At 38.5% G+C, this 24,403-nt stretch overlaps 1 protein-coding gene across 3 annotated transcripts in view; it reads left to right on the top strand.

Moving 5' to 3' along the window:
- The window catches only part of LOC127431947 (apoptosis regulator Bcl-2-like), a 72,348-nt gene that overhangs the window by 18,585 nt on the left and 29,360 nt on the right, over positions 1 to 24,403 (top strand). The window contains exon 2 of one of the 3 annotated variants that reach the window (XM_051682614.1): positions 3,122 to 4,709. The exons of the other annotated variants lie outside the window; for them this stretch is intronic. Within the exon in view, the coding sequence (XP_051538574.1) occupies positions 3,122 to 3,130 (9 nt within the window). The 3' untranslated portion in view covers positions 3,131 to 4,709. Of the gene's footprint in view, positions 1 to 3,121; positions 4,710 to 24,403 lie in introns of those variants that run through there. 3 annotated transcript variants of the gene reach the window in all.

Below are 24,403 nucleotides of genomic sequence, written 5' to 3' on the forward strand. Positions count from 1 at the left end.
CAGTGACTGTAATACTCTGAGACAGTGCCACTGGTCAGCCTGTTGCTTGGGGAATTTCCTTGCCAACAATTTAGCTATGAGTTCTACAGTACATTCACATTAGGAATTGAGCTGATACAAAGGCCAACAGTTTTCCTCTGTATTGCGCACACACACAAAACAACAACATCTGTCCAGCCATTCAAAAACTGGACTGTAAATGACAGATTCTCCTTTAAGAACAAGGATGGGGGTGTGGGTTGGGGGGAACCAAAGCACATTCCCAGCAGGCTGAACGCAGCTGGGGACGCCGAGTGTCTGAACAGCAGAGCTTTCAGACACATGTTGTAATTCTTGCTTCGTGCTTTCTCTGCATGTTAACCACTTGTGGCAACATTTCAATAAGAATTATATCAATGAAACGATTACTGGAATTGATGTTCCAATGTGCACATGGTATTATTAACAGCAACAGTGCACAAATGAATCTATAGGAATAAAAATACCCCTTCTGTTGTTAGGAAGAAGACCTGTTAAGTCATACTGTAACAAGTAGCATGAACTGATGAACTAGCAACTCCCAAATATAACTGTGAGAGTTGTGAGATGAGAAATGTTGCCTTACCGTTTTACTCAGCAAATCTTAATGTTTCAGTCTTCCTGTCTGTTAAAAATAAGAATTAAGTAAGCATTAACTCTGATGGCAGGGCCAGATCAGTCAACACAAGCATTTAAAGTCCCATCTAAAGTGTGGAATAGGTGGCACCGATGATGCTAGAGGCAGAGACTGCCTGGCTTTGGGTGGAGGATGAGTCTAGCTTTCCTCACGGGTTGGCTCAGCCCTTTGATGATGGCAGGTGGGGATTGAAGCGCACTAGAGGGAGGCTCACCTTTGTGATGGGGTAGATGAAAGCAAAGAGCACTGTCACTTTTCAGTGGAGTGGTATGCAAGTCATGTGGAAAATTCTCACGCTTCATGTAGACTCTCACGTGGCACGTGCACTCTGTGCGTACCTTACATGCACTGATTCATTCCATTCAGCAGTCACAATCTGAAGGGTTAGTTCATCCAAAAATCATAATTTATTCATCTTAATGTTGTTTCAAACCCGACTTTCGGACCAACAGCCTCAGTCACCAGAATTTTCATTTTCGAGTGTACTCTATTCCTTTAACATGTAACCTGAAAAGGGTTCCACTTCAGAGAAGCTTGGGTTGAATCAGTTCATTGAATCTGCTTCTTCACAGCATTTAGCATACCCTTGAGTTAAAAAACATCCTGTGTAACCCTGTTGTCAAGTCCCCTAATGCAGATTTCAGCATGATGAAAGATCAAGCATGCCAAATCCATGTAGGTGAATGCTCCTTAATAACTCTGCCACATTCATTGGCATCTGTGTGTTAAAAAGGGCGTTTGCCGCATAGTCAATACTGAAGCAATTTTCCCCATTTTCTCACTGATGGGAGAAATTAGATGTCTAGACATGGTTCATGCTTGCAATAATCAACTTGCGCAAACAGTGCAGGAAATCCAGCAACAGCTTTTTAACCTCTGCTGAAATTGAACGCTTGTCATGCTTGCGCAATTTCTGAATTTTCAGAGGGTTATTAAAATCTACATAAAGAAAAAGGAAAGAAGGAGTGTTGTTTTTGGTTGCTTTGGTTGCTTGGTAGCATAACAGCAGTGACTACAATTTAAAGGGAAAGTTCACCCAAAAATGTTAATTCTGTCATCATTCACTCACTCTCATTTATTTCTTCTGTGAAACAAAAAAGCACAACCTGGTCTCATTGAATCTTGTTACTATACCTACATTTTTGCTAAATGATTTTTACATGGCTCGTGGTACGTATCGCAACAGTTTCCTGGTGAAACAAGCACTAGAGGCACTACAACAACAATTACTTTTATTCGCTTTCACACAAATCATGAGTAAAATGGCAGATTGTCAATTCATAAACACTTACTTTCCAGCCTGTTCCTTACACAATGCTATCTTTTAAATCTAAACACTTTTACTATAGTGCATGACTTGTAAGGTGATATATTTTACCGTTACATAATGAACTACATTTGCAAGCTTGTTTGAGCACGATCAAATTGCAGGGTTGCGTAAGTGATAGAGCCTTGCACTTGCAAAGCAAAGTTCTGAAAAGCATGCCATTCGACACATAAGCCGAAAGTGTCATAGAAGCACCATAAAATGATGGTTTTTCATCTCGCATTTGCTTTTTATGACACTATCGGTTAGGTTTAGATTTACAGTTAAGGGTAGGGAGGCAGGTAGGTTTTGCCAGCTACTTGAATACAAAGAGCTGCATAAGTCATCTGTATGGATTTTTCTGAGGGTGCAGTGGGAGGGCCAGGACATCATGTTCTGAAGTGGAAATGGAGCCACTGATGTGACTGGAGGCCGGGTGTGTCATCAACACACCCGAAAACAATGTGCTCGCGGACTACACAGGCTCAGATGGGAGAAAAGTAGAGCATCATAGCAAGAAGATTTGTAGAAGACCACACAAATACACAGAGAAATGAAGTAACTGACACACAAACAGTGCTCCAATGGAAGAATGGGGGGGTGGGCACCAGGGACAGAGGTGGCAGATGGGTGATTTAGCATGCAGGCAGCCTGCAGGGGGACCCTTCGTCTCTCTGTTTCTCCACCTCTCCCCTTCTCCATCCCCAGCCTACATGCTGATCAGGAGGAGGAGCAGGAGGGCCAAGAGTTGGGAACAGAGAGAAAAATTGACGCATAGCAACACACTGAAGAGCTCGACTGCCCGATTTACTCATGCCTCAGTCTAAGCTGTGACTGCTCTCTCTTTCCCTCTCTCTCTCTTCCTTAATTCTCCTTCAAGGCTTGTGCTCTTGTTTGCTTTTTCACACAGCTGTTTGATATTAAGGGTTGAGACCCTGCAGGCCTAATCTGTCGCAGTGCTGCGCATAACTGCAGCGTGCTTGTCATTCTCTTGGGTTTCTTTTGAGACAGTTACAAAGTGTTAACAGATATGGTTGATGGTTATGGACGACTGATATTCAGCCCTTTTCCATCTCTCAGTATATGTGTGTGTATGTATGCCTGAGTGCTATGACTAATGAACTTGTGCCATGTGTTTATGTGTGACTGGTGTTTTGCAGGCTGGCTAGACAAGAAAAAGACACTCTCTTACTCTAAACTGGCAATCCATGACAAGACATGAGGCTTCTCAAATGTGCGCTTGTTATTATGATGCAAAGAGGGAAAAACCACAGAGTGCAGACTTTGCCATGGAATCTTGACCTCGGTCATGTGGCTTCCATTTTCAGACGGGATTCACACACCCTGGCTGATGCTGTACTTTCTTCCATTCAAACTCAATAGTGGGATCGTTGTTGCAGACAGCGGGACTTTTGCCAGCTGATTCGGTTTGGTCCCCTTCACGTTTTTTAGCACAATGCCCTGGACATATCCAAGACCCACCCCTGTTCCTGCTCTGAATAGGTCTCAAATGATGCAATGTATGCTGACCTGTGTGTTATGCATGGTGGGAAAGGAAGTCATTTTGGCTGATGTAATGATTAATGGTATGCTGTTTTAAAGTGACACTTCATTCAGGTTAACTGGAATGGAATGCTTGTCCTGTTTAAGGATGGAAAGCTTTTCCATTTTATCATTAACCATAAGAACTTGTTGTGATCAAATTTTTCAGCCTTTTTTCCATTTAAAATCTTTGTGGTGCATATCACTCATTATGAAAGCAAGGGCGAACTCCCACTGTGTCTGTTCGACAATTTCAATGTACATTTTGAAGGTTTCAAAACTTGATTTTTAGCCCAAATGAAAAAACTATGAAAATACTGTTTTGACGCGAATGGAAATTAATGCAAAGGTAAAAATCCCCCTTTCTGCAGAGCTCGATCTATGTTCTGTTTACTAACCTTTTGGTATTCCCCTGCAAAAGGAGAACAAAATCAGATATCTGAACTAACTGTAAGGGTCTCAGTGGGGCACATTTGAGCATGAAACAGATGCTGCTTTTAACTGATTACCAGTAAATGAATGACTTAAGTCATTTACTTGGATAATCCGCTGTTGCGTTGAAAACAAAAGTCGTGTTTTTAATCATGAAATATCCACGGAGTGGTCATGCTCTGACAGTAAATGGTTTGTCATAAAATGTAATGATTTTTAACAGTGTCTCGTCTTTTAATATTGGCTGAGATCCTTTTATATGAAATAAATAAAAGATAATGTGTAGTCAGCCGGTCATTATTACAAAATAAACCCTCCTTCAGGGTGATCAGTACATTGTCATGAAGTGGGAAGGGGGTCTAGTGTTACCCTGAAGGGGTTTATTTTGGATAATAACCAGCTTACAATGCAAATAAAAAAATATTATAATATTGAACATGAAATGATATAATTATCTGAGAAGAAAGTAAACACAGAATGAAACAAAAGACATGAACCTAGCACAGCTACAGTATGTAGGAAATGGGTTGCCTGGGACAACCATCAATTATATAGTTTAGTGGTCATTCTACAAATATATTTGACTGCAGAATGCCACAAAAGAGCACAACAGTGCCCATCCTTTTTTCAGACTTCTTGTTTCCACTATTAAACGATATTTAAATGTTGAAAATGACACTGACTGATGGCTTCAGTAGAAGCATATACCGTCTATTAACAACCTCGGAACTCACAATAAGTCTGTCTTTAAAGTTTACAAGTTATTGTTATCAATCTCCCCCAAATAAAATAAATGATTGGGATTTCTACTTCTGGAACTAGACTGTTGCTCTCTATAGACCAATCAAAAAGTATTTCAGAGCGCCCTCTAATAATACATGTTAAGTTAACAACATAGTTTCTCCAGAACCAGACAGCAATAAGATGATGTTTGTTGACTGTGACGCAAGTAATGTTTTCTCAGATCTTAGTAGTGTGGAAAAAGATTGTCTGTATAAATACGACCCAAATTGTTAAGGAAAACTGTTTGTTCTGTACCTTTATCTTTGATGTGGTCACCAGTGCTGCCATTCCTCTTTGTGTAGGCATAAAACGTCTTTATCAAGGATCACACTCTGATTATACACACAAAACCCTGAAACAGGGACTTTGTGTAAAACAGTGTAGGTCAAAACCATCTTGTTCAGTTTGGACCTAGATATGGTTGGGTTGAGAGTGACCTTTCCTTCTAATTAGCCTTTCTAGCACCTGGATATCTCAAGAGGGACTCTAGATAGCTGTATCAAAGCAACAGTTGTTGACATGTTTTTTAAATGTTTTGATATAATCCACAGGTGGGCCATGTCTGGAGGAATCTGTGGTTTCAAGACCCAAGGTTTATTTTCTTTTTAACCTTAATTTGTCGCCTTGGCAGAGTCAGATCATGTTTGCTGTCATGACCTTAGGGTGAACTTTGTTTAATTTGTTGTCTTCATATGCAGTCAAAACGTCTCAAAGTTTCTGTTTCATTGGAGGCTTTTCAAGCTGGTCTGCCCCAAAACGTTCCCCTCCGTGATTCCCGCAATAACAAAGTTAGATTGTCTTTACGCCCACATCAATGCATTCCTCTCATTCTTCTCCTGGAGGCCAGGCTAAGATCAGCTGATAGACGTAAAGAGACAGAACGTGAGGGAGAGAAAAGTAGAGGTCATTGAACCTTTCCAACAGAGGATGAGGGGAAATAGGGGTGGGAGGCGTGTGTGAGTGGGTGGTAGATCTGTGTTGGAGGGGGTGTGGGTGTAGAGGGAAGTGGGTGGCGGAGGAAGAGGGAGCTGATTAGAGAGCAGTTGGGGCAGACAAAAGGGGGGTGATGGAAAAGCACTTCCAGAAGGCCTGCAGCCCATGAGATAATGCTGCAAAAATGGTTCCTTTTTTCTACATTTCGTATGACCGGGCAGGGGGCTGTCTTTGCATCTGAACCTCACACGGTCATCACCCACATTGGCTTTCTTTCATTCTTGAACAGTTTTTCTCATTTTACAGACTGTTTCTATCCCAGTGGAAAATTTTAATGCTCAAGAAAATGTAGTTCTTGTTTATATTTTATTTAAAGGAATGTTCTGAGTTCCATAAAAGTTAAGTGCAATTGACAGCAGGTGTAGCATAATGTTGATTACCAGAAAAATTTGTTTGACTCGAGCCTCGTTTATATATATATATATATATATATATATATATATATATATATATATATATATATATATATATATAAATGTGTTAAAGTAAGGCACGTACAATGTAAACATGATTTTAGTGTGATAAATTCGCTTACTAGTCTTATCTGTGTAAAGTTATATCCAATTTTACAACTTTGTTTTGTCATGACGACATAACACTGGTAAACCCTGTAATCAGGAAAAACACTGTAGCTATGTGGCTATACTTTTAAACCAAATATTTTTTAATGTTCACAAACTGATCTCATTCTTCCATTGTAAGTGCCTTACTGTAACTGTCAATTGTTGACATACAGTAAAAAATTAATTTTGGGATGTGGATAGCATAGCCCAGAAAATTTGGTCTTTGAAGTATCTGATGACAACAATTTTAGTTTATATTTAAATCTGTGACTTTAATATCGTGGCAAATCTGAGCACATTGTTACGTATGCGATTATAAGTGTCTTTTTCTTGTGGAAAAAATCTGGGAAGCAAGAGATCTAAAGGGATAGTTTACTCACCCTCGGATTGTTCCAAACCCATATAACTTTTGGGACACAGGAGATGTTACCATTTTCATTTTATAAAAAAATAATAAAAGAAAATGCAATGAAAGTTAATGGTGACTGAGATATACTGCCTAATATCTCCTTTTGTATTCCATGAAAGAAAGAAAGTCATACAAGTTTGGAACAACATGAACATGAGTAAATAAAGATATAATTTTCATTTTTGGGTGAATGATCCCTTTAAGCAGAAGTCTCAATTTGCTCTCCATTCATTGCCAGAAGAAACAACTGCGACATTAATGAGATCTCCTTTGTGAATTTTCTTCCCTATGAGATGTTTCAGTATTCCTTTCTTTTTGATTTAATGGATGTGCATCTGTTTTTTGCCTCTTATGGAGATTATGTCCATGGAACAGTCTGACGGTCTCCCTTCCTGTATGCTCCTCTCTGGAAGTACTGTGTGCGGTGGTGAGCTCAGATGAAAGAATGTAACCCTGCCGGGGCTGGTGGTTGGGAAGGGAGGGGTGGGGGGGGACTTTATCCTCAGTTACAGCAGAGGCCTGCACTCTCTCTGAACTTTGTCTCTATTTTCATGTAGTGGCTCTTAGGGATGTGCACAATTAATCGACTAATCAAGAATATTCGTTCTGCCCCATCTAGTCGATTATTAAAAACACTACTCAGACATAGCAAATTTATTTTTCTTTGCGCATTTGCCTGCCATGGGCAACACTAAATTATCCAGTACTTTCCCTAATCTCGCAGTTACAATTGAGTCCACTGAGGGGCTCTGTGGATGTTTGTCATCAGGTGTCGGATGAGAGAAGGAGACACTGGCCCTATGATCCAAACGGGATGAATCAGCCACCGAAGGTCACTTTGAAGGGAGAACAATCATGACAGCCATGCTGTGAGATCATTTCAAACTGAATTTTCAATAAAAATGACTTGATTTCAAAAGGTGAGTTCCAAATAAAAATTATTTTTGAGCCCCACACCCTTCAGTCCTCCAAATCTCTCACAGTGGATGGTTAAGTCTTCGAAGGGAATAGGGCATAGGGATAATCACTTCTAAATGGAATGCACCTGGTGTGCTTTCAAACCAGGTCTTAGTGCTAAGGATTTTTTCTACTGTGGATGGTTAAGATTCAGATTCAGATTTTTACTTTTAAATGTTCACTGGTCCCAAAACAAAAATGAAAAATATATGTTTTTTTACCATCATGACTTCATAACAAAAATTTATCCGAAGTGAAATAATTTATATATATATATATATATATATATATATATATATATATATATATATATATATATATATATATATTAAGTATTCTAAAACAATTTCCCCCAAAAACTTATCACATTTATAATTTGCAAGATAGCTGTAAATTACTGCTTTATGCCTTATGTAACACCATATAAGCACTTTACAGATATTAATTCATAAATATATGATATTAACCTTAGCTGTCCTGCCACTGAGTTCAGTGGAGCAGATGATGGTTTTTCGGTCACCCGTGTAGTCATGCTGTCAACTTTTGAGGCATGTGTAGTGTTTTTAAAAGCAGGATCAAAGATTTAATCGCTGAGTTTAAGATTTGGTTGTTGGATGAATGTACTAAACATATGAAATCCTGAGAGAGGAGACCATGCTACTAAATCGGCTCTGACGTATAAATTACAGAAGGTAGATATTAGGTATAATTTTATGAATTAAGAATGTGGATATAAACACACAATCAAAACAACAACCTAACCAAGACCAACACTGACTGATACACAAAGCACAGAAAATGAGACAGGATGGATGAATATTGAGAGAAAAAGGCATTTTTCGTTCTTTTTTTTTTTACTGTGGGAACATACTAGTGCTCTGTCCCTTTTCAGGTGCACGCTAAACAGCATCTACACTGCATGAAGATAGATGATGAGAGAGATGCACATAGAGAGATGGATTTACAGTCCAATAGAAAGAAACTATTGATTTCTTGTGTTCCTATGTGTGGATTACAAATTTTCCCCAACATGTTCAAACGTAAAAATATGGGAATTTCCTGAACTGTGAGTGCGTGGATAATTAAAATAATACATGCAGTCCCACTCCAAAATTCATGAAGTAGGGGTTTTCCTGTGATTTTCAACCCATTATAAACATATGCTGCTAAGACTCTTGGAACAGAGCAAGGACGGTTCTAGAAGAGAGCACTTAGTGCTTTTGATCGTCTGTCTGCACACTCAGTGTATATGTGCACTCACGCGACGGTGCCTCTGCACGTCCAGTATATTATGCGCTCGCTCGTTTCTGCACGCTCAGTTTAATCATACTCGCTCGTCTCTGCATGCTCTGTTAGAAGACTCCGTTCGCTCCTTGTAATTTTTGTGCTCGCTCGCTCTCTCACACTGCCCTGGGACATCGTGCAGTCCCTGTTGACAAGCCCTGCAAGCATTGCCAAGTGTGGCAATACTTGTAATATTTTGATTCTTATTGAATTCTACTCTATTTGTATTCGGATCTTGTTGGAGTCATGGATTCCAATGGACAAGGATCTGTTTTTATGTTGGAAAGGAAACACGAAGCGGTACAAGAAATGTTCGTCAAATATCTGAATACGGGCAGAGCGCATTTTATAAAAAAACAACTTTCACCATTTGTTTTATGAAAAATAATATGTGAAAAGATGAAAATGTGTAGACTCAGAGTTTATATATGTGCATATTGTTCACCAGAAAAATTGTGACAGAAATATTTTACAACTGTAATGTAATGATGATAATAATAATTAAGCAATATATCATATTGAATAAAAGACTTTTATGTTGAATAAAAGTTTGGCAAAAAAAAAAATGATGACATGTTGAAAAGTTCAATTTTCACTTGTTAAAGATTTAAGAATGAATTGATTAGACACCATTTTGATGATGAAATTAAATTAAACTGAGTTCTGGAAAATAATAATAATAATAATAACAAAAAGGAAAACATGATTTGGTAAAGGATAAAAAAGATGTCAGTAGGGTGCTACTTAAAAACACTTAAGCAATGCATCCTAGATTGAGAAACACTTGAAGGAAACATGGATTTCTTTTAATTTATTATTTACATTGAAAAATAACTTTTTAAATAGGCTAAACAGGTGTGTTCAATAGCACATTGTCATATTAGCATATTTATGCGGTGGTACCGAAATTGGTATCGAGAACCGTGAAATTTGACTGGTATCGGTACCGACTACTGAAATTTAGGTACCGTAACAACACTACTTTACATAGTATAGGGTGACTCTCCTCAACCATCACCAGTGTAACGCCTACCTGCATGATGCGATGGCAGCCATAGTGCACCAGTACACTCACCACATGGAGAGGAGAGTATACATGTGGTAGATCTCTGCCATCCCTACGGAGGAAGCGGGAGCTGGGTGAACAGTTTAATTAGACAGTTTCACTTGGACACAACGCAGAATGCACACGTTCGTCAGCTGCATACATCTCTCTCTCTCTGTCTCTCTCTCTCTCTCTCTAACTGGCATCTCCGGCTCCTCTTTTTCCCTCTCCTGGCTGATTGGAGTAATTCAGCGGCAGACGTCCATCCTTATGGCCTGGCCACGCCCTCCTCGTCACATACCCCCATCTCCTGATTCAGGCCGGGGAGCCATCAGGGAGAGGGGAGAGAGAAAGAGAGAGCGGGAGAGAGAGAAAAGAAAAAGAGAAAAAAAAGCACGCCTGTCCCCGATCACGCCGCCAGTCGGTCCTCAGCCAGCTGCACAGCAGTCCTCAGCAACGGCAGGCGATGGCATATGACCCCTCAGCCATCCCTTTCGGCTGCTGGCTGATGCATTGCTCCAGTGCCACCAAATTGAGCACTCCCTCGGTGTCGTGATCCTCCACCAGTCCTAGCTTTGTTAAGTGAAAGAAATCGTTTGTTCTAAACAGCCTCTTACTTCGCTGCTTGCAGATGATAGTCAACAGGGATTCATAGAACAAAGATATGCGTAACTGGGATGAAAAGGGTTAACATTTTTTAAATGTTTGACCGATGATTCATTTGTGATACAAAAACAAACACAAGCTTTTCAAAAATGGTGTCACTCTGCTCTGCGGCAACAGAGGGACATTTCCCTCATTTGCACAGGCTTACTCATACAAATGTGGGTGGCCTCACAAGGGGCAAAAAGATTAGCCCGTTTTGATGCTTTGTTTTAATGATGACAGAAAAAAACTGATGTTTTATGTTCAGCACGAGCCAGTGTTTTGTTTTGTGTGGTCGGACGATATGTGTGCCGATGTATCTGAATTACTCACTTCTGTCAACTGTGTTGTGATACACCTATAAAGTTCACCATGCTTTGGTCTCTGCCTACATGCTGATGTTGGGAAAATCAGTTTTTCCCTCACTGGGTGTTACTTGCACATTAAAATATGAAACTTATGCATTCGGTGGCAGTCCCGATGATATCAAAAGCAGAAGTGCAGACAATGCGCCACTTCTGAAAATGCAGATGCTGCAGAAACACAAATATTGTGTGTGTCGTCACTAAGTGATTGTCATCATGAGGTGATGAGTCTAGAGAGCTCATGACCGGTTTCAGTCCCTTTTGAATGTCTTGGTTTTTTCAAGAAGTTGGGTACTTTTATTTGGTCTTGTCATTGTTGGATTTTAAATTTTTTGACACTTTTCTTCAATGGTTTATGCACAGCTTTTAGGATGTTTGTGCACATTATTATACAAAAATAATTTAGATTGTCATTAAATTAAATATATTGTCATAAACTGGATTACTATTGTTAGGTACAAGGACAAAAAGTACAAACTATTGAAATAATTTACAGTCAGTTTCATGTCTGGGTCCTGTTGACTGTACATTTATTCCACTTATTAGATGACAACTTACCAAATAAATAAATAAATGGGCATGTAATATTGATTTGAGTACTATTATGTTAGAAGGGAAAGACAGCTATGTAGGAAATCTGTTGCCAGAAACAACATTCAATTATACAGCTTAGCAGTCATCGTACAAAAATATTCGACCACAGAATGTCAGGATAGAACAATCAGAATCAAGTAACCAAGAGAACCATGTAATAAAAAGGCATAATGTAGACAGCAAGTTTTCAGTACTTTGATTAAACTGATACACTGTTAAAATCTTTCTCTCTGTTCTCCAAAGGTACTGCAAAGACTTGAATGTTACTGTTTTACACTACATTTTTCATAAAGATCAGTAAAGAATCTATCTGTCATAATCATACATGTTTTGGTTTCTTAATGTCATGATATATTGCGGGATCAATGGTGTCACTTTGCATTGCACATTATATATTATAAATGGAACCAATAATGTCATAAGTGGCATTTATCTATATATAACATGCTCAGTACTCAATAGAGGTATGCATGTTAGGCAACTTTTGCTTTCATTCTATTTTAGGATTTAGTGGTTCAGTATCCCTTTTATCTGGCATTTAATTAGGACTGCAGGCTGCTCTATGAAGAAAATCCTTTCCAAGTACTAGCTGAGGTCTGCTTCCTGCTTGAGTCAGCTGATTCGAGACGTGTCTCTTTAAACCGACGGTCACTTGTCTTGCAAGCCACAGTGAAGCAGTTCTTAAAAAAACTCAAAAATAAATGTATTTCTTTCAACAGGAAATCATTACCTCACAATGTGTAGTTCAGTTCTGTTCAAAGAAAAAGAAAACATGCATTTTTCATTAGAGATCTTATTATTGTTAATTGGGAAGTTATTTGAATGAAATGACTTGCCATTGATTAAATTCAAGCATGCAGAAGTAAGAATGTCTGCATCAGTTTAGTGAAATTTGGGAAATAGGGAAGTTAGGGGGCGGTGGAGTGTGGGAGGGGGTGTGTGGACACTCCGACACTAAACACACGTCACATTACATAATTTTTCAAAAAAAAAACTACAAAAAAAAAAAACGAATCTTGTGACAGTGAGGTTATGCATTCAGATTTGGATTTGTGTGTGTATTTGTTTGTTTTTTTGGTGTATACATGTGTGTCTATGGACATGCACGTGTGGGTTCCTCAGCATGTGCCTTTGTGTGTGCACATAAATGTCAAAGTCTACCATTGTTACAGTGCTAAACCAAACCCCGAAGACTCTCATCAGAGATTCCTCAGAATTGAGGACACCATACCACCAGAGTTCTCACATTGCTGGTTTATTAAAAGAGCTACTCCTCGCCTGTCATATGCATGACTAACCAAAGCTGAAATGTATGTTTTTAAACACTTTTAAAACACACTATTTAGAAATGAGTTGTGCATTCATAGAAGCCTTATTCCGTTAGTTAGCAAGGGAGAACTTTTATTATAGCATAGATTAGTTGTTAACATTTTCTAATCAAATCAAGTTGAGAACATTGAGAAATATGCAAAGTTAGACATTGAGACTGTTAGAACTCCAAAAGCAAGCTTTTTACCATCTTTTCAGATGACATCTCAATGAATGTTCTCAAATCTCTATGATTTAGCAAGTAATCTGATATATAGTATAAAGATCTCGAGGAACTATGTGAAAGTCTGATAAAAGGTTTTGAAATGTCATTTTGCACTTGGCCATTTTAAGTGAGAATATTTTATACAACCCTGACATGAGCCCTTGTCTCTTAGAATACCGGTTGTGGTGAAACACATTCTAAGAACTAGGCTGAGGTTTCCAGTGAGACAACATTTCAGTAGATTAAAAAGAAATCAAAAGCATGCTGTCTGTCCTCATAATGGAGACATGGAGAAGCCAGCATAAAAATCAACCTCAGAAACTTAAAAGGAACCTGCCTTAAAAAAGACTAGTCTGTTAACACCGGTTGCCTGTGTTAACTTTAGTATCTCAAGCTCAACAATGCAATTGTATTTTCCTGAGCAAAACTGCTCAGAAAGTGCTTTGAATATCTTCGGACAGAGAAAGCCAATTTTCCATTCGAGTCTGGTCGCAATATCTCCGGCCTGCAGTGTGGTGTACGTCATCTAACTTTGGGATTGTACTGCCGAAAGAAGAATGGGTTCTTCTGTCTACCCACATGCGACCTTGTTTCACTTCGTCTGCTCAGAATTACACATAGGGCTGTATTATTAAGCTCTACAGTGTTGCAATGATTGTGTCGCAATAGCAGGTCCACAAAGACATTGATGCTGATGCCTTTATACGACTGCTCACTGCTTTCTTTAGAGTTGTGAGCACTTTTTATTTAAGAAATGCATCCTGGTTAATTACATCAAACTTTGATCTCACATGATATTTGGATTTTTTGATTGCGCAGTGTGCTATCAGTAGCAATGGGACTGGAGATGACACTTTTCAGTAATTCGGCAGTATGGGGTTGATTATTAATTGTTGATTGGGTCAATGACATGATGCTCAATTTATTGTCCAGATCAATTAAAATATTAAAAAAAAAAAAACATATAAAATGCAGTTCACACAAAACAATTAATTGTATACATCTCTTCTGTGATGAACATGTTTTTCAATTGAGTTCAAAGTCATTTAAAAGTTTTTCTGGGGCTTAAAATCAAAAATATCATGAGGTTTAACCATCAGTAAAATAAAAAAAAATAAAAAAAAATCAGTCATATTAAAATCTGAAATTCTTAAAAGAAAGAAATGTTGGAATGAATATTGAGCATAATCCTTTATTATTATTTATTTAAAAAATAAGCAGCGAAACAGTTTTGCTTTTAAAATGTGATTTATTCCTTAAATATTAATATTGACACATTTCTCAACCCTGAGAAAAAAGTATTGATATTATTGACTCAAAATTCATTATATTAAATAATTTAATAATAATAATAATAATAATTATTATTATTTTTACCTTGAGAAATATGTTTGAAAAGATTAAATACTTTTTTCTTTGTAGAAAAAGCTATAAAAGTTTATTTGAAACCAACACAAATACTGCTTTTCTGCAAAATTGACAAGATATTTCATTGATGTCACTTCGAACAACCCTGTCAATGATTTGAACCCGATTGTGATCATCTTGTCATAATATAAATGCTTAAAGTGTTGAATTTGTTACAAGCATCTGTGCCTGGCATAAAATCCCACAGTGTAAAATTGGAAAGCATGGGGCATGGGGCCTTTTCATTAACAATATGCATTTTTCTCTTTAAACTCTCCCACCCCTTCTGTGTGGTTTCATACATTGTGTTTCTTCCACAGATTTATAAGGTTTTAATGAAGCTAAAACGCTCAGTTCTAGGAGAACACACAGAAAATGTCATAATGGCTGTGCTGCTGTACTCAGGGGGGATCCCCCCCCAAATAATCAAAACAAGCAAGTAAACCCCCCAATATTTATACCATAATCAATGGAAAAGTAAATGCTTCACGCTGCAACCCCATCAATGTTCAAGCCAAATCTACGCTCTTGGCTGTGCTACTGTACTGCATGTCTCACTCCACAGATCCCACTTTACTTTCTTATTAGCTAAGTAATTGCAGATGCATCAGACTTTTGTAAAAATGATATTTGTAACCCATTGGTGCATAACAGTACTCATTTATTTTTCCATTTTGCTTGTTTTTCCAGGGTTTTCTGTAGACTTTTTTCTTGTTTCAGTTAAGTCTGTGGACTTAAACATGGGGATCCACCTAGAAACGTCCCGACGCAACTGCAGATGCCACTATGTGATATAAACTTTCCAACATTTCAGTCTTTCAGTAATGCCGAAAAACACATCTGAAACCTGCAGCGACTCATTTGTAGCATTTATGAAGAAAAAAGAGTGCTGAGCGCTGGATGAAATCAAAAGGCACGACTCTCAGTGGTGTGGGGAGGAAACTGTGTATCTTTACGTATTTATACATTTCAGGACTTTTCTGGTGAACTCCAACCCCACTGAGACAAAACAGCCCTTAGATGCTTGCCATTGCGATAAGAATCATTATGCCGTTTCCCTGGAATAGACTCAGAAAGATGTGATAAATTGAACTTCACATCACACAAGTCTTTCTGCGTGCACATTCATACCACTAACGCCAGTGCTAACTGATGCACGTGGTGCTGCTGACCCACACAGCAAGTAACTGGAAACTAATGAGCTCTTTCTGTAGACACGGCTCAGATGAAAATATTTTGATCTGCGCCTATGTGCAAGCCTGCACCTTATTCTGCCCTTGATATCTTTAATGTGAAAAAGAAAGGGATGGCATATGAGATCAGCATGCTGGTCATTAGCCATGAAGCCATTAGCCAGTTCAGCTTGTGTTTGACTGTAAAGTTGTTGTTCTTTTAAATCGTATCCCAGTAAGGATGGTTACATTTGTTTAACAGTTTGCGTATATAAAGTTAATAGCTTAAACTCCAGACTCAACTCTGAAAGCAGACATAAGATTCAGCCAAGGTTAGATCCCCACCCAATCCCAACATGGCCACAGAGCTAGCTCCATTTACCATTTCCACAGCTGCAAGAACACCTCACCATAGAGGCCCAGAAAGGGATGACAACCAGGCCTTTCCTCCTCTTGCTATGAGAACCACCTAAACAATTGCCCTCAGTTATACCTGAAGAGCCCCTACAGAGTACCATTCTGAAAGAACACCAATATTGCTTTGTACAACACACAACAGGTATTCTCTTGCTTCTCTCCACCATAGAATATCCAGAGGGCCTACGATACTTGTCAATTTGCTCACTCACAGCAGCAATTTGCAACCGTGGTGCAATGACTCGCTCCCTTTAGAAATATGCAAGGGTTCTATGCTGTTTTTTTCTCACACAGTCATTTTTTTGAATTTGGTTCCATTAGCTGCACTTTGGCATGGTGATGTGAGTGTGGTGGCCCTGACCTCATGGATGAGGTCAGTGCTGGTGCTCTAATTAGCCATTACATGACAGTTTATTTCAGTTATCTGGCAGCTGGTGACCTTGCTAGTGAACTGATTTAAAAACTACACAAATCCAAATAGTAAGACTGTCTAATTTTCTCCCATCACTCCAAGACGAATCATTGGCCTTCATAATCCAGACACTGAGCTAAATTATAGTTGCAAACACACAAATCGCTCTTGCACAGAAGAGTGGGACTGGGTTGGAATTTCATTAAGCATCAAAGACTAAGCGCAGACATGGTGACTTATCCGTGTTCATGCTTGGGGGAGGTATGTGTTTGACAGGGTGCATGGTGTCTATCATGGGAAGCACCACCGCAAGCTCTTTGATTTCTCTATGTACAAGATCTGTACTGAGGCCAATCCCATTCTCCATCCTTGCACTACCTCAGCCAAGCTCGCCCCCTCTCTCTTCCCACAGCCGTCTAGAGCATCACATTCTCTTGCTCTGCACACCAACCACACACTTTTATCCAAAAACACACACTGGGAAAACCATTCTGAGGTGTCCCTCTGTTATCCACAAACCCAGGAATGGAGCCATAGCTCACCAATGCTGTAAATAGTCTGCTGTTATTCTACTGGCGAATTCCTTTTTGTTGGTGTGTCTGAATTCAAATAAAGGCTGTTTGTTTTATTATATATCCGGTTGAAATGGAAGATATGTCATAAGAAACATAAATACAGGATAAGACAAACAAATGAGTTTAGGTGAGAATAAAATACATTTTGTTTTCTTTTTGTACATTTTTGTGAAAATAAAACACAAAAAAGTACAAAAAGAAAACAAAATGTATATATATATGTGCTTTTTTTATATTTTCCAATTGGATGGTTATTTCCTTTCAAAACCGCACGTAACCAGGCAAAGTTTAAAATGTTTGTTTTAGTGCAGTGGTTGATTGACAGATGAGTAGGTGGTGCTTGGCTGCTGTTTGAACGCATTCGAAAGGATTAGCATTTATACCACAAGCCCAATGTGGCAACATGCGTTTTTCGACCAAATGTCCAAATGTGGCTGAAGTTGACAAATCTCAAAGTTTTGGACCTGGTTTATGCCTTTCTTTAACGTCTTCCCGTTTTAAACGGATTGGACAAAACTCACCTTAGCACCAGGTGTAAATGGGGCATTAGTGTCAACCAAGTAGAGATACACATAATGGATCTGGGAGGAGTCCTGTTCCCCCAGTATATGGCTGATTTAAGACTACAGAAATGCACAGTTTGATATCAACTTGGAGAATGTTTGAACTTGACCATGGATTGCACAACATTAGAGTGGGAAAACAACATGAAATGTACCCACATTACATTATTTTCCTGAAAAACAGCACCAGCTCTGCCAGTCTGTTCCATGATTGTGTGTCATGTACACCAGCTGCTGCTGTTTTTCAGTGTGGGATTCTGTATTTTCAGTGTGTGACAGAGAGAGAGGTCAGTCATGGGCAATAGGCCACTGTGAAGTAATCGGGGTGTGTGTGTGTGTGTGTTAGGGTTGTGCCGATAGACGATGATCTTGGGGATCGACGATGGTCAGGGTGATTGCCAATAGCTGACAAAAATACCAAATAAATAAATACAGAAGCACTCTCGTTGTGGAATAAGCTGCTGCTCTGCTGAAGCAAAACTTGCGTGTCGAGCGCTTTTAAAGGGAACACCCCGGCGTTACATCTTTAATGCAGTTATATTTAATGCGTTATAGCTTTATTAAAGTTCAGATAATAAGGAAGCAGGTCATGTAAATAACTACAAACTCCGAAACTAGCATTTCTCTATGAGTTGCGTGAAGTATCCCTATCTAACGTGGAGAGATTGAAACTGCATCGGCTGAGGCACACTCTGGCGCGGGGACGTTTGTCCCTTGAGCGTGCGCTTGCTGCAGTTATATTATAATGTGATGGTTCACAACTTATTGCATCATAATACAGTATATGTGTCAGTGTACATTTCTTAATAAGAAGAAAATTGGCAATATAAGAGAGAGTTTGTTTTTTTGTGAGTTAAAGATGGATTGAAGTGAACAGAAAGGTGAGAGAGGGTATAGTCTTCGCCCCGTTATACACTGCTACAAAATACACTACCGTTCAAAAGTTTAGGGTCACTTACTCATTCTTTATTTTATTTATTTTTTCACATTTTAGAATAATAGTAAAGTCATCACAACTATGGAATAATAGAAATGGAAATATGGGAATTATGTTGTGACTAAAAAAATCCAAAATAAATCAAAACTGTGTTATATTTTAGCATCTTCAAAATGGCCACACTTAGAAATGTACTCTTGACATTTTCTCAACCAACTTCTTGAGGTATCACCCTGGGATGCTTTTTAAACAGTATTGAAGGAGTTCCCATCTATGTTGGGCACTTAGTGGCTGCTTTTCTTAATTATTCGGTCCAAGTCATCAATTTTTAATAAAATGTTAGTTTTATAATGAAATAAATTAATATGGTGGCACAATTATATTTTTGTCTACAAAACTAATTTCAAACATTTAAGCATACACCTTCAGATCAAAAGATTTTTAAGATCATGAGAAACATTTCAGTCAAGTGACCCCAAACTTTTGAACAATAGTGTATGTGTTTGATTTGTTTTAGTTTTGGCTTGTTTTCAAAGATAAATATCTAAAACTCCTTTAAAACAACCTATATTTACTTTAGCAGCTGTACTGCAGAAGAAGAAATTTTATCTGAGAATGCTGAATATAATATTAAAAATACAAATATTTTAAAATATCTAAAAATCCTTTAAAAAAAAAAGATGCATTCACCTGAGAAGCAGCATATAAGATATTTAGACTTGCTTTTAAAGAACAGATCTTGAATATAAGTATATTTTGTCTTTAGTGCACTCACAGAAGTATAAACAAGTGAACAAATACACTTATATACAAAATACACTTATATTTGTCTCTTAAAGCAAATCTAAATATCTTATATGTTCCTTCTCAAGTAAATGTATTTTTAGATTTTTTAGATCATTTTAAATGGAAAACAAGGCAAAAACACTTGATAACAATAAGATTTTTTGCAGTGAATTTTTTAATGAATTAAACTTAATAATAAAAAAATTAAAAAATTCCCTTTAATTCAGTGAATGTCATTTAGAGGTATTTTTAAAAGATGATTTTGTCCATTTTATTTTTAGCAAGCATGTTTAATACAACCTTTTAAGTCGGGGCACAAGCTGAATAGTTGGTTAAGAGCTAATGATTAATCGTTGCAATTATTGCTCGAATAGTTGAATAATCATTCTGTTAATCGTTAGATTAGTCAATTATCAAAATAATCGTTAGTTGCAGCCCTACAAGTCAGATTCAAATTAAAAGTAATAATGGAAAAGGCTTTATTACCAAAAAAATCTATATCAGTGTGTCTACAAATACACTGTAACAATTTATATTATTCATTAAAGAGATAGTTTCCCAAAGATGAAAATTCTGCCTCCATTTATGCAGCCCCATGTTGTTCCAAATCTATATTACTTCTTCCATGGAACACAAAAGGATATAGGCATAATGTTAACCTCCTGTCATCTTTCACTTTCATTGTACAGAAAAAATGTTGCAATGAAACTGAATGGTGACCGAGGCTAACATTCGGCCTAACATCTCATTTTGTGTTCCATGGAAGAAAAAAAGGCATATGGATTTGAAACAACATGAGGGTGAGTAGTATATTATGGCATTTTCATTTTTGGGTGAATTATCCCTTTAACAAATCAAAGCATCAATGCTCGACAACCAATGTGTATTTAAATAGTTAGAAATGCAACCTTTACAAATCTTAGACACCTAGATGAACAAGTTAACACTTGCATTATGCAAACCCCACTTGTCTCTGGTAAATTTAACATAGACTGAATAAGAAAGCCTTAAGAGGATTTTCTTAGTTAAGGCGTTACAAATGTGACTTTTTCTGACCCTTGACTCTGAGTCAGTCTTTAGGCCACATCTCTGTCGTCAACCATGATGCATGATGCATGCTTTTTTTCAGCAGTGAACAATGCTCTGTTGATCATAATACAATGTCGTGTGGTTAGACATTGACGGACACTTAACGCAAGCCCCACGCTCATGGCATCCACCTGATCCTTACATGCTCAGACTGTAGAGCTGACATCTGCTAATGGCACACTAATGTAATTGGCCATTTGCCTTGAGCTGATTGATTGAGCCAGGTTTCGGGGTTTATCACTGGCGACTTCCTGGGCTAGGTTGGAACTGATGACTCAGTGTGTTCGTCTGTGACTATGGTTCTCTTCCTCTTGAACCCGTCTGGACACTTTCATTCTTCCAGATATATAAAGGATTCCTAACCAGCTCCACCCATCCAGGCAGTGCTCCGTAGGGCTATTTGTATCCTAAAGAGAGCTCCGGCATTGTGCTAGATAAGTTGGGTATGACCATGGAAAATAGGTAATCTTACTGTACCTATGAGCTGATATGGCCTTGCTCTTTATCAGTTCAATGCCATTTTTGTTTGGATTCTACTCACATTCTGAAACATCCTAAAGTCGCGAAGTGTATACTCTGTTTACATGAAGCTTGGCTCTGAGGTGGTCAACTTAGACACATTTGATGTATTGTATGTAACACCATCGTAATCCCTTACTAGATAAATATTTAATGCCCTGGTATTAACAGTAAGGGAGGATGTATTTACAACAGCCATGGAGCTATTAAATTATGCATGATCTCCACTGATAAACATCAGTTTTTCTTTCATGAATGGGCCATCATTTTATTTTATGGTCTAAAAAAGCAGGAAATATCAAGTAGCTTTAAATATCAGATATCTTAACTGAGACAATTTAGCATTTATAAAGCAAGTTAACTAGACTCTTAGAATGCAGATCTGCACTAGAAAGTACTTTTATTTATAGTTATGGACCCTTTCAAATATAGGGCTATCTTGCAAATCTGCCTCGCGTGTCCTCTCGAGTTGTAATTTCTCATTAGCTAGAGCTTATTTCAGTAGTGTAACTGCTCTCCGGACTGCTAGTTAATGAATCCTGTTGGTAAGGGTAACAGGATAATGGAAACTTTGAAAAAAGAAGAATCAATAAATGGCACAAAGCAGGATATTGAATAATTGAATCGTTCAATCATGTTATAAAAGGCCTCAGTACAAAAGAGTAAATGGGTATTTGATTTCAAAGGTCGATTATGGCTGTGTTAGGAAGTGAGCACTGCTAACCCCTCACTCATTAATACAACTAAAGACCAAATAAGCTTCTACTGATGTAACCAATGATGCCAAGTTGGACCAGAGAGAGATGGCATGTGAAATTTTGTTTTGATTATTTAGCAGTATCAGAATGAGCTTTATTGCCAAGTATGCTTACACATACAAGGATTTTTTTCTTGGTGACAGAAGCTTCCAGTGCACAAATAATACAGCAACAAGACAGAGATAATAATAAAAAATAAATAATAAAAAAAAAAAGCCAGTAGAAAATATGAGTATACTGTATATAGAAATACACAATAAGACAAATATATATATAGGATATGTTTAATAAATATAATTGACTAAGCTGTGTATTGCACGTAATTATTGCACAAAGGGGCAGTTTTAACTGTTCATGAGATTGATAGCCTGAGGGAAACAACTGTTCTTGTTCCTGACGGTTTTGGTTCTCAGTGCTCTGTAGCGCCGGCCAGAAGGCAACAGTTCAAAAAGGTGGTGGGCAGGGTGAGTGGTGTCCAGAGTGATTTTTCCAGACCTTTTCCTCACTCTGGAAGTTTTACAATTCTTGAAGGGAGGGCAGGGGGCAACCAATAATCTGCTCAGCAGTCCGAACTATCCTTTGTAGTCTTCTGATGTCCGATTTCGTAGCTGAACCGAACCAGACATTCACTGAAGTGCAGAGAACAGACTCAGTGACTGCTGAGTAGAACTGGATTAGCAGCCGGAAGTAGTTCTAATCTTCATTTTTGTTTCTGAAATGTGATTGATCCTTTATAATTAGGTATGAATGCATCATTTTGGAACCATTTCTCAGTTTCTCTCCAAGTATTTAGGTTTATGGAACCCAAGTTCAACTCCACTGCTGCTGGGAATAAAACTAGTGAGGCGTGGGCTCACGAAACTCCAAAATTCCCCTTCTGACTTTACAGTGACGTAGAGCCTCTGCTATTTGACCAGCCATTGTGTGTCTGAGAGCATGCTGAAAATATTTCTGTCCTGTTCAGTTTTTTGACCTTTTTTTCCAACTTTTTCTGCCTTGGGGAAGGGATTGAGTTGCCAATCTTATGGGTTTGGAACACGAGAAGTGCTGGTATCTCCGAGCTAGTGGAAGGCCAGTTCTCAGAATCTGTGGTTCAGACTTCAAACATCCTCTGCACTATTGTGTCTATCCCCATCCCCTTCTAACCAGCCAACCCTCCCCTATGCATTCCCATCACACAGAAAGATGACACCAAATACTCCTCTTTTGTAAAGCCCAGCTGCATGCATGCAGCCGACATAGGAGGCAATGAGAGAAAAGGCCAGATAAAGGGAGGCCCATGGATATTGCACAGAATAAACTCCATAAAGCTAGACTGGAGGTGGGGGTTGTTTGAAAAAGACAGTCGGTAAGACAAAAGTAAAGATAGAATGATTCTTAGGGGATTCTTTATTGATTTGTTTGTGAAGCAAAATTTGAAAGCTTGGGTAGCTTCAGCAGAAAAATGATTCATGCATCTGACAATTTTTCACCTCTGTCTGCTGCACTCGACAGATGAGGGGCGAACGTTGGCCTGCTTCATTAGGATGAGCAGACGTTTCAGAACTGTGCTTCGGCTGTCAGCATTTAACACCTCGCCCAGATGAGCGCGGGCAGCCCGTCTGCTCCCTTGCAGGGTGCTGCTGGAACGTAGCGCTCTGGTGCGGAGTTGTCTACGAATGTCCTCCCCTCTCTCGCACTGCGGCTGCATCTGTCAGCATATCGCTGCCTGCTCAGGGATTTCACCACATGCAAATGAAAAGCCTGTCCATGGCATGACTCAGAGTCTCCATTTAAACCCCCACACCCCAACACACACAAATAAACCTCTACAGAAAGCACTGACATGCACACATCAAACCACCTTCTTAAGTGCTTATGTAAACTCCAGCCCGGCTTGTACGATGCCATGCTTTGCTGGTTACAGTTAAACTCTAAAAAAACGGGGTGGGGATTTCACCATTTCAGATTTCACCAAACATTTAAAATAAATAATTCCAGATAAATTATAGATATACTCTAGTAGTCATTTTGAGTTACCATTATTGTTGCACCTCTCCTGTTGTGTGTAGCCAACAGGCCTTAAAGGGAATATTCTGTCATCATTTACACACTCTCATGTTGTTCCAAACACTTACAATGTTTTTCCTCCATGGAACACAAATGAAGATGTTAGGCAGAATGTTAGGGACTAAAACATATGCCTCAGTCATCAGCTTATTGCTGTTGATCATTTCTACAATAATAAAAATGGAGACATTGACACCATTTAGAGGGATATGTTTTTCATTCATTTTCATACCCCAAAATAAAATTTTTGTCATCATCTCATTCCAATCCGTATGACTTACTTTCTTCCATGGAACACAAAGTGAGATGTTAGGCAGAATGACAGCCTCAGCCACCATTAACTTTTAATGTATTGAAACAAATGCAATGAAAGTGAAAGGTGACTAATAGACCCCGTTTCCACCTGGTATTACGATGCGTCTCGGGTGATCCGATCATAGTTGGTCAGGTGAGGCACATCGCTGTTTACACATGGTCACTTAAATGTGTCTCCTGTGACTACTTGTCTTCGGATTAGGAGGGGAGGGTCTCTGTTTCATGACGGCATATATCAATCACTATGTCAGGGTGTTACTGCATGACAATAAAGCGCAACAAAGTCAGAAAAGTCAA

Source organism: Myxocyprinus asiaticus, chromosome 41 (genome assembly GCF_019703515.2).
Source record: "Myxocyprinus asiaticus isolate MX2 ecotype Aquarium Trade chromosome 41, UBuf_Myxa_2, whole genome shotgun sequence".
Classification (NCBI taxonomy): Eukaryota; Metazoa; Chordata; class Actinopteri; order Cypriniformes; family Catostomidae; genus Myxocyprinus; species Myxocyprinus asiaticus.